The sequence below is a fragment of the Mauremys mutica genome, chromosome 2, assembly GCF_020497125.1.
Source record: "Mauremys mutica isolate MM-2020 ecotype Southern chromosome 2, ASM2049712v1, whole genome shotgun sequence".
Classification (NCBI taxonomy): Eukaryota; Metazoa; Chordata; order Testudines; family Geoemydidae; genus Mauremys; species Mauremys mutica.
In genome coordinates, this window is record NC_059073.1 from 256,318,106 (window position 1) to 256,336,320 (window position 18,215).

The 18,215-nt window shown below is 41.5% G+C and overlaps 1 protein-coding gene across 1 annotated transcript in view; it reads left to right on the plus strand.

Annotated features, from left to right (window-relative positions):
- Positions 1-3,885: 3,885 nt before the first annotated feature.
- LOC123363284 (macrophage mannose receptor 1-like) overlaps positions 3,886-18,215 on the plus strand; it is a 55,731-nt gene continuing 41,401 nt past the window's right edge. Inside the window, exons 1-9 of the mRNA XM_045004149.1 lie at positions 3,886-3,909; positions 4,847-4,867; positions 4,899-5,112; positions 7,786-7,947; positions 9,148-9,261; positions 11,974-12,120; positions 13,677-13,859; positions 15,156-15,310; positions 17,265-17,378. Of these exons, the coding sequence (XP_044860084.1) occupies positions 3,886-3,909; positions 4,847-4,867; positions 4,899-5,112; positions 7,786-7,947; positions 9,148-9,261; positions 11,974-12,120; positions 13,677-13,859; positions 15,156-15,310; positions 17,265-17,378 (1,134 nt within the window). The remainder of the gene's footprint in view (positions 3,910-4,846; positions 4,868-4,898; positions 5,113-7,785; positions 7,948-9,147; positions 9,262-11,973; positions 12,121-13,676; positions 13,860-15,155; positions 15,311-17,264; positions 17,379-18,215) is intronic.

Consider the following 18,215-nt stretch of genomic DNA (forward strand, 5'->3'; position numbering starts at 1 on the left):
CAAATGCTGTCTGGTGCAATCACGTGGCCTACCCTGTGCAGGAAGAGTTAGACCCTTTGGGTCTGGCACACTGGAGGGGATTCTCCTAGATACTTTCAAATTTTTAATAAATTAAAAAAAAAACAAAAAAAAAGTTTCACCTCTCTTTTTCCTCCCTTCCAGAAAGATAACAGACTAGCAAGCTGGGATGTAAAGCTACCCCGCACACACCAACTGTCCATTTTGACCATGCTGTCGTGTACTAGAAGCTCCCTCGTGTGCTTTGATCTACTTCTGTTTTGGGTGCAGGATAGATTTACTAACCAGTTGCCACTAATTAACTGTTTGTATGAGACAAGGCCTTAGATCGATGGCTGATCCTCAATATTTGAGCTTTAATGTATTTGCTTTTCTTAGCTCTAGAAACAGTTTTGCCAGTGTGTGTTTCTATAGGAAACAGATGTTTTTTTAGTTTCAGCTTCTACTACTTGTTGAGTTCTGCATTTTTACAAAATTATTTAAAGGATGAAGAATTGTTTCCTTAGCTGTTGTTTCTTTCCTATCAACTAAATGTATATGTTTTCAGTCTTCTTGGAAATCCCCACCCCTGATCCCCCGGAGTGATGCAAGTTTTGCGCTGTCCACACTGGTGTTATGTCAGTGGGAGACGCTCTCCTGCAAAATAGCTTCCTCTTCTTGCTGGGGTGAAGTAATTATACCGATGGGAGACTGCTCTCCCATCGTCATAGTGCATCTTCACCAGATGTGCTGCACTGGCACAGCTGCGATGGTGTGCAAAATCCAAAATCAAACATTTTAATTTGGGAACACCAGAAGTTTTTATTTTGATCAAAAATGCCAAAATGAAAATTTCTGAAAAATTTCAGTTCAGAACTTTTAAGAAATAAAGATGTTGAAATATTGGAATTTTATTATGGATGGAAATTCCAATTTAAACTCAACTCCATACAGAACGCTGTAGCATATCTTCTCAGCATGTCAAACCTGCCCTCCGCTCTCTTCACTAGCTTCCCTTAGACTATCATGTCAAGTTCAAGGTTCTTATCTTCAAGGTACTCAGTGGCCTGAGCCCCTGCATATTTGAAGATCACCTAAAGCTCCAGGACCAGGGCCGGCTTTATGACCCATGGGGCCCCATTGGAATACTCGGCGGCGGTCAGGGGCTTCGGCGGCACTTCAGCGGCGGGGGGTCCGCTCCGGGTCTTCCATGGCACCGAAGGACCTCTCGCTGCCAAAATGCCGCCAAAGACCCTGGAGCGGACCCTCCCGCTGCCAAAATGCCACCAAAGACCCCCGGAGTAGGGCCCCTTTAGGCGTGGGGCCCTCTTTGTCACGGAGCCTTATTCTGGAGAATCGGCGTAAAGCCGGCCCTGTCTAGGGCAAAGACCATAGTAGACAATTCCAGTCCTCAGACAGCAAAGAGTCCTGTGGCACCTTATAGACTAACAGACGTTTTACAGCATGCCACAGGACTCTTTGCTGCTTCTATAGAACCAGACTAACATGGCTACCCCTCTGATACTTGACTCCTCAGACAATGGAACTTTCTACAATAAGTGTTTAAAGTTCAGCTGGGTAGGAGACAGAACTTTCTTGTCAGCCAGTCCAAGACAACGGAAGGAACTTTCCTCTTCTCCCCGCCCCCCCAGAACTAAGGACCATCATAAAGCTCTCTGCCTTCTGCTCCAAGTACAGAGTGCACTTCTTTGACCTTCTCTAATATAAAACAATAAACCCACTACAAAAACAAAACCCTACACACACAATTCTTCTCTTGGGGAGAGGACGAGAGGGAATGAACTACATGTGACAGTTGTTGAATGTGCGATTGGAAGCTGCTTGGATACTACAGCGAAGGGGGCAGTATAAGACCACATATAGTATAGACTGGTCGTTCTTTAATGTTTGAGCTAATTCAAAACTGTCAGTTAAGGAAGGTTAGCAAATCCTTTAAAATTAGGGCAGGGAACTGGCATCTTTTTGGCATGGAGTCTCCTGCCCTCATAACAATTCCCTTTCCTGGTACACAGGAGCCAAATGTGGCTTGGCAAGTGGAGAGCTATGATCATGACATGACCGGCCAAGGAATTGTGCACATCCTATTACTGTATTTATTTTTTTACCCTGTTTCACCTCTCTCTGGCTGTCTCATCTACCTGCTATGTCTTATCTAGCATAATAGAGCCCAGCCTGGTTGTGGCATTTAGATGCTACACAATATAAATGTTTAATAATTCTACTACTAATAGTAATATAATTTATTTCCTTCAATCAGTCACCTAACATTAAAATCAATGATTACCAGCTTACCTATGTCATACAAGAATTTTGTCCTGGTCTTACTGTGGTGCCATTAGAAAGTGACACAGTCAACAAATATGCAACCAGTAAAGTCTTGTTGAGCTGGTAGATGATCTGGCAGGACTTGCATCAGTCCAGTGAAGTAAATGGGATAATCTTGCTGATGACATGTGTCCTGGGGCTAATGCATGTCTGAGTGGTCGGGGACTGGTACTGCAGGATGCTGCTGTGATGGTAGCAGATACAAAGCAATTTATTCAGATAGGAAGAGTTAGTATTCTACTTTACAAGCAGTTTTAGGGAACTAGTGGTTTAAATGGTTTACATGATTTCAAATGGGACTAATTAACATTAAAAATGAGAAAAACATTACAACTCCTTCTTTGGTTTTAAAATGTCTTAAATGGTGAGATTCAGGATTATATGTATTTCTTGCAGGAACATTTTCAGGGTGTCCATGAGCCAAATTAGTCTTTGCATAAAATTACACATTGACTTTGTAGTCTATGTTCCTTTCTTTAGAAGACAAACTTTAATTTATACCACTGAATATTACTCAGCATCTGTGGAGTGTAGCAATGAGTAGAGAGAGAACCATCAATAAGACCCTACAAAGCATATTCCTTTTCAGTGGTGTAGCCATTCAGTAGAATAGAAATGCCTTGTACATGCTTGGAATATATATTTTAAAAGTATTCCCAGGTGTAATATAATTAGAATCACAAAATATTCTAATATTTGCTATGCTACAATATATACCAAAATGATATTCTGACAATGTGTACACCCATATAGTTGAGCAAAAGTTCTCTTTTCATTAGCTATGTCTGGAAGATATTATAAATCTTGGTGACTGGAAATTTTGGGGGGCAGGGACTGTCACTTCTGTGTATGTGTCAGTTCCTTGCACAGTGGGGCTCAACCTGATTGAAGCCTGTAGGTGTTGCCACAATGTAAATATTAAGTAGTACTAATTAATACCAATGACAATGATTGATTTAAAAAAAACAAAACCACCATATGGTTTTGAGGATGCTGTCATGCTGCAATTCCATGAGCTCCCATCTTAATAAATACAAAGGTACTGATTGAAGCCAAGAAAAAAAAAACATTTGTTCTCTCCAGGCAAAATTAACAACAGAACATGAAAAATCTTGGACAAAACAGATACTCTAGAGAATGCTGGTGATATTGTTGAGGGGAAGGATTATATTTGCTTTGCTTTTCGTTACTGTTACCTATTTTGTCATAATTTCAAAAGGCAAAATTCTACCAGCTTTGTCCTTAATTTCCTACTATCTGTATATTAAGCTTCTATAGAATTTTATTATTCAGTGATTCATTCAATTCCTCTTTTTTATTTTGGTCTTGCAGACTTGCTTAAGGATCTGCCTTTCCCTTTGAGTTTTCTGCTGTGTAGCCAAATCAGGCGGGTTGACTAATTCTTTGTATTTAGGCATCTCCATTGTAATAATAGCAGAGATTGATGAGTTTTCCTGCTGTCACAGCTTCCCTTTAGATTCTGAATAAATATATTATTGTGCTTGAGGTGGTTATTTCACCTCACACATGTTTTATAATTTCATGTCCCAACTTGTCTTAACTTCAGTGAAAGGAAAGAAACTGGTGGGATCTGTCTAGATGGAGAAATTAACCGACATAACTATGCCAGTATCATTATATAACACCGCAGGTGGACACTGATTCTAGAATAGTTCCTTTTTCCGATTTAGTTTAATATGCTTATACCGGAAATGCCATGTCAGTAAATTCCACTGTGTAGACAAGACTGTAGTTTTGTCTGACAAAAGTATTCTGGTACAAAGTCCAGTCCTCACACGTACTATGGGAGCGGGATTGGCCTGTACAGTCAGACTCACCCCTTCTACCTCTACCTCTACCTCCAGAAATGTGGTGGTAATATTCACCAGTTCAACAATATAATGTACAGAACTATTGAATATTCCCACTGCAGGTATTTAGATAAATGTCATGACCTTTCTTGAAGAAGGCCCTTGGAAATGGTGTATGACAGTTGTCTAGTCTCTACACAGGAAAGCTAGAAATTACCTTTGAAATGCACTGTTCCTGAGATACCTTTTGGCCAGATACCCAAATTGTGTATGCTGAGGCTGGCACATCTGGCAATCCTAATTCAGCAATCTTTGTTTTCGGAATTAAAATTCTGCTTGTCCTGCCGGGAGATTTTAACTGAATAATGCTGTAAAGTTAATTCCTTACCTTCCAGACAGGTGAAATGTGAGCTGTACCAATGTTACTGGAATACTGGAAGTGTTGTCTCACTATCTGTCTGAGGTGTACAGTTTAAATGTAGAGGCTGAGCTTTTATCTGTGTTCTGCTGCAGGCTTTACACTGTTAGCTCCCTAATATCTTTTAGCAATTTCATTGGCCTGGAAACCCAACAACTGACCCAACATTGTCCCAGGAAACTGCACTGAATTGTAACCACTTTGTTTATCACCTGCATTTCTATGGAAAGAGACTTTGCCCTCAGTAAAGAGCGATTCACTTACAAAAGCAAAGTTTGCTCTGTTAATTCCTGCTATTTCAAAATGCCACATGTGACAGGATAGTTCCTTATTTAGAGCCCAGAGCTTTCCCCTGGTCTGTCAGCCCTTTGAAACATAGTAGGATCTGCCAGCCGGCTCCTTACAGAAGGATTTTATTGACAGCAACTAATTACCATTCATCACTTAGTGGAAAGGAAGAAAGGAATGAAACATTTGCCATGACATTCTCCACATTGCTTGTTTTCCTCTCTCTCGTTCACAGTACTTTGCAGCTGCTGGGTAAGTCTCCACTGTGTGTCCACTGTAAAAATTGGATATTAAAGATCTTCACTTCATGCTTTTCCTTGGGCATTTTGATACTTTTTGGTGTAGAGTCTGGCTATTCTTTCTTTGTTAGTAACCTTATAGCTGTGATGTGTGGGACCCGCCTCAGGGAAAGTTGCAGATTCACATAGGATGCACGGGAAGGCACAGGGCCTAGCAGGGTAACAGAAACAGGTACAGAGGGGGAGACAGGACCGGAATTCTGAATGTCATGACTTGCAAATGGTTGTGGCCAGCTTATTGATGGCTCTGCATGGGTGTGCAATGGGGGAAGAAGGTGTAAATAGCTTTCTCTGCCTTCCCTTGCAATGACACCGCTTGTGCAGTGATCACCCCGAGGACAGTTGCTTTGTGGAGCCATTTCTTCATGGCAGCATTATCCAGGTCTCTACCCTCTTTGAGGAAGAGACTACAAGAGCAGGAAATTGCTTCCCCCCCACATTAGGCTGGAGTCTCGTTTCTGATCTGGTCGGTGTGTTTACATGATGGATGAAGGAATGGATGTAGATGATAAAGGATACATCTACACTGCAATCGGAGGTGTGAATTCAGCTCAGGTCGGCATACACGTTCTAACTTTACTCTAGCTAGTACTAGTAAAAATAGCAGCGAAATGTGGCCGCTCAGGCTTCAGTGCAGACTAGCAACACGAGTACATGCCTAGGGTTTCAGGCAAGCTTGTACAGCCTGAGCTGAAGCCCATGCCACTATTTTCAGCTGTGCTAGTTAGCTTTAATCTACCACAAGAATGCCTGCCCGAGCTGCAATCACTTCTTTGACTGCAGTGCAGACATACCCAAACATATAAAGTGTGTGTGTGCATGCACATAGATAGAAAGACCCTACATTTTTAAAAGTGACATGATTTGTGTGCCTCTGTGTTTTGAGCTCCCAACTTTAAACACTTTCAGTGGCTGGATTGGGGCAAGTGTGCAAAAATCACTAGTTAGATATGAAATCTTAAGTCATATTGTAGGCTGAGCTGTTAGGCTGACCTATTATTAAGATTGCCCAACACTCTCCATTATAAGACCATCCTTTTAGTTGCTTATCACTTTGCCAAACTTTAATTGTTTGGGCTGAAATTTTTCATGGATATCTTCCTCAGGCTGAATTTTTTTGGTTCAGCCACTTCTGAGAATGTAATTAGGGAAAATAAAGTTGTTTTTCAATATTAAATTCTGATGACTGGCTTTGGAGAAGAGACTGTATAATTGGCAAGGGCTACCCTTTGTGTCTGGGATCTGGCTTATGCCATTCCTGTGGAAATCTGTCTGAATTTGGTCAAGTTATAAGCTTTTGGAAAATCACAGTTGGCACATATTCCGTGGAGACGATGTATATTTTAGTAACTAATATCTCTGAAGATTCTGTCTTCACAGAGCATATCTGAGCCTCTCTCGGCTACTCTTACAGCTGATCAGACTGCTCATGCACCATTCCCGTAGTGTAACATCGTTTCACAATTCATAAATGTGACCAGACTGCACATGCACCATCCACACAGAGTGACTGTGGGGGGAAATCAGTGCATAGATGGAGGCATGGGATTGGCTGGGTGAGGCTAGGCCTGGGAGCCAGGGAAGGAAACAGGTGGAGAGGGAGACAGTGGATGGTGAACTGAAATTGAATGAGGAGCCAGGGGAGAGTGGGACTGACAGGGCAAGGAAACTGGCAACTGGAACTGGTTGGAGGTGGGAGGAGGTGCAGGGAGGGAAAACAGATCTGATGAGGAGCCAGGCTGCATGGGGGATAACTAGGATTGGCTGGGCAAACCGACTGGGACAAGAAGCCAAGGGAGGGGAGAACAAGGAATCTGGAGAAGGAGACTGGCACTGGGAGCCAGTGGGAACAGAGAGCATGGCCAGGGAAATAGGTGACTGGGGAGATATGGGGGACACATCTGGGCATGGTGGAGGGAACTGGGAATAGCTAGGCAGAGAGACTTGGAGCATGATGAGGGAGATGTGGACTGGAAGAAACTGGTAAAGGGAGTCTGGAGTGGGAGACTAGGACTTGTACAGCAAGGAAATTGGGACTGGGACCAGTAGCCTGAGGAGTGAAGACTGGGACTAACTAGATGAGGAGAATGGGCTTGGGACTTGGAGTCAGTACTAGGACTGGGGCAGGTTGAGGGTTCAAGACTGGGGACAAAGGAGTCTGTGATATCTAAAGCACACTCACCTTCAGAGTCTGAAATGGAACTCAAGATCCCTGAAGCCCACCATTCCTCTGCTGTCAAAGGCAATTGACCGTGGGCCTGGGTGAGCATGAGTGACAGCTCATCTGAATGCCCACCCTTCTCCTTTCACCTATGTTTAAGGCTATCTTGGATTTTGTGAGCAAAACCACATTTAAAATACCCACCCACCCCTTGCTCTCCCCCCTCCCTGCAAAAAAAAAATTCAGAAGTTTAGAAGACTATACAAAATAGAATTGTACTAATAGAATTCAACTCCTGGTTTGATTTTAGTGTTGCTGTTGCTTTAGAATTGATGGTATTTTACAATTAATATCATACATTGATGGACTCTGACAGATTTTGCATTCCATAGAAGTACAGACTGCATAACAGAGTCTATTTGGGCCAATCATAATTAATATTATATATCTTTCTTCCCTTTCCAGGTGACACTGAAAGATTTTGGACTACAGATTCTTTGACAGGTTTCCACTACCAGATAAACTCCCAATCAGCTCTAACATGGCACCAAGCAAGGAAAAGCTGCCAGCAACTGAACGCAGAATTATTAAGCATCACAGAGATACAGGAGCAAACATACCTGAGAGGTAAAGTAACAAAGTAATCAAGAGTGAAAAAGCTGCATTGAAGTTAATGGAAACTCACATTCAGGGCCGGCTTTAGGAAGTGTGGGGCCCAATTCGAACAGTTTCGACGGGGCCCCGGCAGGGATGACTATTTTATATATATAAATAAAAACACATGGGGCTTGTACTCACCTAGCGGTGCTTCGAGTCTTCGGTGGCACTTCGGTGGTGGGTCCTTCACTCGCTCCAGGTCTTCGGCGGCACTGAAGGACCCGCTGCCGAAGTGCCGCCGAAGACCCGGAGCGCTGCCAGGTGAGTAAAAATTAAAAAGGCGCCTCTAGCCAGGGAAGGGATTCTCACTGGGTGCAGGGCCCTCTTAGGCGTGGGGCCCGATTCGGGGGAATTGGTGGAATTGGCCTAAAGCCGGCCCTGCTCGCATTGATGTCAGTGGGACCAGGGTTTCACCCACAGTGATATTTCTGTTTTTGTGTCAATTCTAAATATATCTCAATGGTCTGAGAAACCTTTTCAGTGAGGCAGCAGCATTTACATCACCCTTTAAAGGGATAAAACACATCCCCCCACCCACTAGCCTGCAGTACAGGAAGACTGGCCATTCCCCTATGGGGAGCATAGTGACATTGGCCATTATAGTTGGTCCTATCTTGCATTCCACAAAAAACCAAGAAGCAAGTCTTGGTGCAAAGGTTGTCTCCACATCTCTGCTTCCTCCCACCACTGATCAGGAGTAGCCATAATCTGATCCATAGATTATATGTTTCCTGTAATCTTTAGTGATTATTTATAACTCCAAGAGAATACATGAAGGTCGTTAGTCTCATCCTAATATGGGTGGATTTTACATGCATCAACTTCCAATAACGCCAGTGGAGTTAATGATTTAAGTTCCTTTATAAAAGTCATGAAGGAGGCATCATAAACACCAGTTTGGAACAGGACCAGAAGAGAGCTAATGAATCTTTCATGTGCTATGTTTGTGCTGAAATGAAAAGTTCATTTATTCCTTTTATTTCCTACAGAAATCTCTGTAACCTTTCCACATATATGCTCACATGTATATTGTGTTCCTATTTTCATCTATATATTTTACTAATTGGAAAAGTGATATTTTTATTGGCTCTGTCTGAGAAATGTAAATTTCCTATTTTTAGTTTTACTTCTTTTGGTTCAAAGATTCATTTAATTTCTTTTGTAATTTAGAGATAACTAAAAATATGGATTCTGCTCTCTGGATTGGACTTAATAGTTTGAATTTTAACAGTGGATGGCAGTGGATTGGTAGCAGTCCTCTCAGATATTTAAACTGGGCTCCAGGTAGGTAAATCTGTTTATAATAATCAAAATAGATCTTCTGTTGGTGTAATGTGGTATAGCTCTACTGAAGTCACTGATTTACACTAGCTGATGGTCTGCCCCATCATTTTTAAGAGTAAAATTCTCTGACGCACATTATAGATTTCAACGCCAGTATTTTTTATCACTACAAGCATGGAACTTGTCTATAGAAATGAGTATCATTTGGAGTTAATAATCACTAAACAGATCTGATCCAAATTTTTCCTTAAAATGTAATCCAAAAATGAAAAATATAAATTGAAGCTTCCAGAAGCAGCAAAATATTTAGGAAATAAAGGCATTGCATCTTCTTCACATATTCTCAATATTATACAGCGTTAGAGTAAAACTGATGCTTCATCAAAAATCTTCAACACATTCTATTTAGAGAACAGGGACCACTGCATCCTTTGATGACAGTGTAACTGCAATAATGCAGTAGAAATCAAGCCCACTCTTGCTTACATATTTTCTATTTTTTATTTCTAGGGCCAGTTCCATGAAAACTTGATTGTAACTTGTATGTGTTCATCTGCTTTTGTAGCTGATTTGTTGCTGTAATCAATAATCCAATGCTTGTGACAGGGTATGATTCAGGGGGGAACATGATGGTTTCCAAGCTGCTTCCACAAAATAAACTGGCCATGTAAGTTGACAAATGAGCAGCTGCTCATAGTGGATTGTGCAGATGTTCAAAATATGATCATGTGAACTGCTAGGCTTCTCCTCAGTAGGTCTTGAATATACCTATATGCTTCACTGGGCTTGGCTCTTTGATTAAAGAAAAAGGAAAAAAAGCGGATCTGTCTTCCAAACTCCACCCACTTGTGGCACCAAAATAAGACATCACTCACAATAACATGTGTGGAGCTATCCTTCCCTCTCTACTCTTTCTGATATGTACAATGAAGTAATCAACAATGTTGACATTTAAATTATCATTACTGGGTGTCTGCATTAACACCTCACAGAAATGAATGGGGCAGTTCACACCAGTCAGAGCTATTGCTCCAGGGTCTCTGCAGACACATCTCTGCAGCTTATGCCAGGTCTGCACTACAAAGTTATGTCAACATAAGCCATCACATGCATCTGACGAAGTGGGTATTCACCCATGAAAGCTCATGCTCCAAAACGTCTGTTAGTCTATAAGGTGCCACAAGACTCTTTGCTGCTTTTACAGATCCAGACTAACACGGTTACCCCTCTGATCTATAAGCCACCTTGTGTCAACTTAGGCCTTGGCTACACTTGCAAGTTAGAGCACATTAACTCAGTCCCAGGCGCCCTAACTCCCAAGGTGTCCACACTGGCAAGGCACGTAGAGCACCCTGACTCCACGGCTGGAGCGCCCCTGGTAATCCACTTCCATGAGAAACATAAAGCTTGTTGCGCCACAGCTGGAGTGCCACCGGGCCAGTGTGGATGCCGTGGTCTGTTAATGTGCTCTGATCAGCTTCCAGAAGTGTCCCACAATGCCTGTGCTAGCCACTCTGGTCATTACTTTGAATTCTACTGCCCTTCCCTCAGGTGACCAACCGTCAGACCTGCCCTTCAAATTCTCTGGGAATTTTGAAATTCCCCTCCCTGTTTGCTCAGCAAGGCGTGGAGTGCTCTCAGCACATCTTTCCAGGTGACCATGCCTCCATGCGCCAGGTGATCCCCACTATGGGGCAATGGCGAGGTGCTGGACCTCATTAGTGTTTGGGGGGAGAAAGGAATGCTGTCTAGTCCCAGCTGTGCTCCAGATGTAGGAATTATGATACCTACGGGCAGATATCAAGGGCCATAAGAGAAAGGGGCCATGACCAGGACACACTGCAGTGCAGCGTTAAAGTGAAGGAGCTGCAGAGTGCCTACCACAAAGCGCAGGAAGCAAACCACCGCTCCAGTACTGCCTCCACGACCTGCCGTTTCTACAAAGAGCTGGACGTGATACTTGGGGGTGACCCCACCTCCATAATGAATGAATGGGAATCTTGACTTGGAACAGAGGTTATTTTACCTTTGAATTTTGCAGGAATACTGTGTCCAGTCCTGGTATCCACAATTCAGAAATGATGTTGATAAATTGGAAGGGGTTCAGAAAAGATCCATGAGAATGATTAAAGGATTAGAAAATATGCTTTATAGTGATAGATTCAAAGAGCTCACTCTGTTTAGCTTACCTAAGAGAAGGCTACGGGGTGAGTGTCTGTATGTATCTATACGGGGAACAAACATTTAATAATGAGCTCTTCAGTCTAGCAGAGAAAGGTACAACACAATTCCGTGGCTGGAAGTTGAAGCCAGACAAATTCAGACCGGAAATAAGGAGTAAATGTTTAATGGTGACAATAATTAACCATTGGAACAATTTACCAAGAGTGATGGTAGATTCTCCATCACTGAAATGTTTAAAATCAGGATTGGCACTTTTTCTACAAGCTCTGCTCTAGGAATTATTTTGGGGAAGTTCTGTGGCCTGTGTTATACAGGAGGTCAGGCTAGATGATCCCAAGGTTCCCTTCTGGCCTCAGAATCTATTAACTTTTTTCAGTTTGATTAATCTGTGCAGCTGCTAGCGCTCTACGTCTATTCAGTTTAACAATCATAAAGGCAAGAGAGATCACCAAAAAATTGTTCCTTCTATTGGTGACATGATTTTTTGCAGTGATTACATGGAGATTCTGTTGTATATGTTTGTCAAAGGAAGCCCCGTTCCAGCTCCTGGTAAACTCTGTGCCATGCTGAATCCCAGAAGAGCTTCTAAATGGGAAAACCAGGCATGTAATCAGAAATGTGGCTACATTTGTAAAAGAGGAAATTCCACTTTAGAGTCTCTCAATATGCCTTCAGGTAAGTGTGTCAATTTAATAAAAGGTGATTTGGTTTTTTGTTTTGTTTTGTTTTTGGTAGAAACTGCAGCCTGCAAAGATGTTCAATGGATAAAAAGGAGATGCATTTTGATCGCCATGAAATTACAGAAGTTGTTATTTTTTTAGCCTAGAATAATACTTTAAAAACACTCGTGTGTGTGTGCATGCCTTTGTGCACAAGCAGGTGGGGACACACAATTTTCTATACTGCTTGGTACAAAAGGCCATTATTCCGCCCTTATCCTATATTAACCACTCTGGGAAGAATTCCATTACTCCATTCATCTAAAGCAGGGTGGCTAAATTTTACACAACTAAAAGCCGTATTGGCAATTTGACAGGAGCCAAGGATCGAATTTGCATAAACCATAATTGTAATTTCATGTCCCTAATTGCACAACAGGCACACACCACAGCCACCCTAACCTTTAATGCAAAGAGCTATGGCTACACTTGCACTTCAAAGCACTGCCGCGGCAGCGCTTTGAAGCGCTAAGTGTAGTCAAAGCGCCAGCGTTGGGAGAGAGCTCTCGCAGCACTGTCCGTACTCCACCTCCCTGTGGGGAATAATGTACAGTGCTGGGAGCCGCGCTCCCAGCGCTGGGGCTTTGACCACACTGGCGCTTTGCAGCGCCGCAATTTGCAGCGCTGGAGAGGGTGTGTTTTCACACCTGCTGCAGCGCTGCAAATTTGCAAGTGTAGCCATGCCCACGTCTGTGATGACTACAGCATGCAACGCTTCACGTCCATCTGATCAGGACAGCAGGAGCACTAGTTTTCATTATCCACGTCTCTGTATTAAAAAGCAGCTATGGGCTACATTTTACATTTCCTTGGACTACATTTAGACTGCAGGCTGCCTTTGACCTAAAGCATAGAAATGACAAGTTAGTAGCAGTCACATGCTATACCTAGAAACGATCTTCAATAGGCTGTTTCCAAGGGATGCTTTGAAAGCTGCTGTAAATGCTCAGTGACAAACTTATTAAACTAGAGAGAGATTTTTTTTAAAGAATATTTTAACTGACAATAATAACATGAAAAGGAAATGAGTCAAGATATTTTAAAAAGGGGACCGAAAATTAGGGTCTGAAACCTGTATTCAGTCACCTAAGTGGCCCAATGTAAAAAGGTGACAATTTAAAGACGAGACAATTAGTTGCAATAGTTTACAAAATTATTTCTGTTACTGATAAGCAGTTACTAGAGATTTAGACCATGAGCGTCAATACCTGAAATTTCAAGGGAGCTGCACTATGTGACAAGTCTGGGTAGCTCTGTCCAAGTCTGGGTATTTTATGATATTTAGATGTTTAAATGATAAAGAACCATATTTTATCTATATTCACGTTTAACATATTTAAAATTTGTCATATTTCAATTCTTACTAGAATGTTCTTGAATTTCTGACCTCAAATTTCACCTATATTCAGCTAGATCTCCTGTATTTTATGCACAATAACAGAAAATACTGCCGGTCTCATTTACGTTGTTCCCTTTTACATTGCTCTAAAACATTTTTTATTTTTATTTTAGATCACTTGGGGCCTATTAAATGCCCAGATGGGTGGCTACCATACTCAGGTCACTGTTACATGATTCACAGAGAGCCCAAAGTATGGAAAGAAGCTTTGACCTCATGTAAGAACCAAGATGGAAATTTGGCGAGTATGCATAATATTGCAGAGAACAGCTTTATTGTTTCTCAGCTTGGCTACCGTAAGTATTTCTACAGGCAACTGTTTTGTCTGCAGTATTTATAATGAACAGTTAGCTGGTTTTTATTTTGAACACTACCACTAACATTTATAGCCAAAGAATAGATCAGACTTAAGAGGTGTTTTTTACATAAACACAGAAGAATATTTTTTGTTGACTTATGAAGTAAAAATCTAAGCACAACTAAGTAAAAGTTGTACAGTAGGAAAGGAAAAATTCTATAGCCCCTGAGGCCCAGCTTGTGTGTGCCAACCTGCTTTCTTAGTACATAACGGGGGTGAATCTTGTGCCTCCAACCCCAGTCCCATGCATTGGAGCCTGATGAGTTCTGCAGTGATGAAGGTCTTCTCAGCTCGGCCTCAAGCCAACATTTGAGCATGTGCTTAACTTTAAGCATTGGAGGAGTCCCATTAAAATTGATAGAACTACTCATGCTTAAAGTTGAGCATATGCTTAAATGCATTGCTGCATTGGGGCCCTAGTGAAGAACAGTTGGCAAAAAAAAAAACTCTGCTACTTTGTAAAAACAAAATATGGGCTACTGTGGTTGGTGTCAGCATAAGTTATTTCAGCTTCCTCTCTCTCTAAGAAACCACCAAGTTCCTCCTCCTGTTTGTTTCATGGACCTGCAGGAGACAGTCAGGCTGAGGTGTCTCCAAAGAGTTTTTGGGCTGCCAACATTTTGTAAATCTATTTTTTTTCTTGTGAACCATAATGAGGAAAATGTATTTTTTTTTATAAAGAGAAGTCGAAAAGGTGAACAAGGTACATAGAACTTCATCAAATATGTGACAGGCCAACCACCACAACCGGTGCTGAATTGTGGGATAGCTGGTCTGGTTCTGCAGTTTTCCAGTCAATGGCAACCCTCTGTTGTTAAGAGGGATGCTATTGCTCAATCTCAGCACCTCTAAGGCCACTGCTGACAGAAGACAGAACCAGGCACAAACCAGCATATTCCTGCCTTTATTTTGTCGCTTTAAGTTATCAATAAAGTTTATCAAAAATTGTTTGTATCCCTCCTCTGCCATTGCAAAGGGCATATGTCCCTTTGTTAAAGGCAAGACTTTTTGAGTGAGTCTAAGACTTAACCATGTTAAAATGTAGGCCAGCTTACCCCTCACAGCAGAGAGGAATATGAAGGAGCAACCGGCATTTTTGCTAAAGGAGAAAGACTTACCATAACTCTCTTAGTGCTATATCCCAAAATCCATGACTGAAATCTCATTCCAGACATGGAAATGTACTCTGTTACCTGTAAAAACATCATTAACACACCAACTGCTTTTATGTTAGAGCCAACAGAAGAGCTGTGGATTGGACTGAATGCCCTTAAGATTCAAATGTATTTTGAATGGAGTGATGGGACTCCTGTGACATATATTAAATGGCTACGCGGTCAACCCAGCTATGTAAAGAGACAAGAAGACTGTGTTGTTATGAAGGGACAGGTAAAATAATCCAATTATTTTTCATAGCTCTATAGATTTGAAGGCCAGAAGGGACAGCTGTGATCATCTAGTCTGACCTCCTGTATAACACAAACCATAGAATTTTCCCCTAAATAATTCTAGAGCAGCTCGTTTAGAAAAATATTGAATCATGATTTAAAAATGTGGCTGCTGGAGAATCCACCATGACCCTGGGTAAATTGTTCCAAGGGTTAATTTACTCTCACTGTTAAGAATTTGTGCCTTTTAGTGATGCTAATCAATACATAGTTCAGGCTGAAACTGCCATTCATTATAAGCCTGATTCTGAAACGTTCACATACCTCTCTTCTCCATAACCTTACCAAAAACACATGAAACCACTTGAAATTTCACGTGCCAGATCTCAGCCTAAAGTAAGTTTTCATATAAGTTTGGGACTAATCAGACAGGACATTTATAAGATGTGTGAGATCAAAAGTGAAGGAGTAATATTTTCCTAATGTCTTTTAGCATTTCATATCTCCTAAAGAACTCCTCATTCGTGATTACTGAGCATCTCAGGTTGGCAATACTGCTGCGCCAAAGCATGAAGCTTTTGGAGTAAATGATTATAAGATTTTTTTTTAACATGGGCAAAACAACCTCTTTTTATCTAACCTTGTTCTGAGAGGCAGCAGAACTGTTTTTGTTGAAACTTTCAAAAGAAAAGTTCAACTTCAGGGAAAATTTAAGCTCAAACGGTTAAAGTTTGGCAAATTATAAGCAAATGAAAGCAGGGTCTTATAATGAGAGGTATTAGGCAATTTAGGTGTCACTACTAGCTCGGCCTAGGATATTTTTTTGTTTCCCTCAATGGTAAATGTTAATCCCCTCCCACCATTAAATGGGGGGAAGAACAGAGCTACTGAAGAACAGAAAAATTAAGTAGTTTACATAGTGGGTACTGTGGTCTAATGGATTAAGCATGGACCAGGGCATGCTTGTGGTGGGAGGGATAGCTCAGTGGGTTGAGCATTGGCCTGCTAAACCCAGGGTTGTGAGTTCAATCCTTGAGGGGGCCATTTGGGGAACTGGGGTAAAAATCTGCAGAACGGTCCTGCTTTGAGCAAGGACTTGGACTAGATGACCTCCTGAAGTCCCTTCCAATTCTATGATTCCATTTTAAACCTGGTTCTGACTCTAACTCACTGTATGACACTGTGCATGGGCTAAACTGAGCATCTAGGTTCAGCCTGTGTAAAAGGCAGCATGTAGATGCATACTGGGAAGGAACTGTAACTCAGTCCCCAATCCTTCCCTCTTGCTCAGGGTGCAGCTTACTCTCCTTGCTTGAGCCTGACTAGCTCTCCTGAGGGAGGAGGGACCTATCGCTTCATCTACTTCTTGGTCCTCCCAGTTTCCTCATTCATGCAGGGCAGTATGCAAACGTAGCCAGATTTGTTAAAAATAAATAAATGGAAGGTCACAAAACACCCCAAACCACCATAAATAAAAACAAAAATCATTTCAAGTTGACTGTTTCTCAGCAAAGATCTAATGGCAGATAGCTCTTAGGTCTCTTTTATATAATATAATAAATAATTAAAGAGAAATGTCTAACATCAAAATTAATTAACATTTTGTGGGACATTATGATTTATTTTTAGGTGTGTTTTTCACTTTCTCTCTCACAAAATTCACTGGCTTTCAACGAGTCTGCTACTCATAAGTGTGACATCGTCATACTTATGGGGACATGTTCAAGCCTGCATTACTCCAGTTCTACTCCTTTCACTGGAGTTACAGTAGTGTAGAACTGGAGTAACGCTGTGATGAATCTGGCACATCAATTTTTGATGCAATCTATATTTATCAACCAATTCATGCAACAGATTAAAAATGAGCATGAGCAAGGAGAGAGGAAATGAGCAGTTTTCTAAAGATTATGCGTCCTTCTTCCTGGACATTCTTTTCTCTCTCCCATCATGTTCAGGATGGATATTGGGCAGCTAATGTTTGTGAAAAGAAACTTGGTTATATCTGCAAAAGGACACCTTTACCACAAGCTCCCAGGGAAGTGGAGATCATCGATCCAGGCTGCCAGAGAGTAAGTGTGAAATTGATTATATGGGGAATCTAATAAAGGTCATTTAGCCTATTGGGTTTCATGCTCTTTAAAGTACTTTGTCTCTTCCATCTATTTAGTAACTGCTTTTGAAGGAGCCTGGTGTTTTTTTCCCTTAGCAAGCTGCTCATGTATGTACAGTTTTTATTATCATTCTTTTTCAGATGCAAATCTACTCTGAATTCATTTTTCATTTATATGAATGCTTCCATCTCCTCCCTCTTCTTTATAATGGAGTCCGGCTTCCCTCTCAGTAATAGATATACATAGACCATTTTGGTTAAAAGTCTTCACAACATTCTGTGTTTATTTAAGGCTCTTAACCCAATGAAATAACAAACATAGCACTCACCACAGGCCTCTCTGTCTCAAGTCTCAGATATTCTGTCTCTTCATAGTCTTTAGCATAAGCAACTAATAAGAAAAGGAAATCAATTGAAAGCAGAGAAGAATCTCCCTTCCCAGGCTCCCAGCTCTTCTGGTTCAGATTCCTTACTTGTGGGCTGCCTGGCTGGACTTTCAACATCCCCAACAGGTGATATGGTTCCTAGTCAGCAAACTTAGCAAGTCTCACCTGCCCAGAAATCCACTTGTTTACTCTATGCTGGTTTGGGGTAAGCCTCTGTAGTAGACTCAGGAGTAACAAGCCTAAGGTGGATCACAAGGGGTCCTTCTTTGAATTCTGAAGAGCCACTGTAGTCCGATATTTGTAGCTCTGGTTATATTTAAATAATTTAAATCGTTTTTGTATTTCAAGGTTTTAGAGGCCACAATTCTTGAGCTACATAGACATAATTTCCCTCTGAGCTGAGCAAAGTC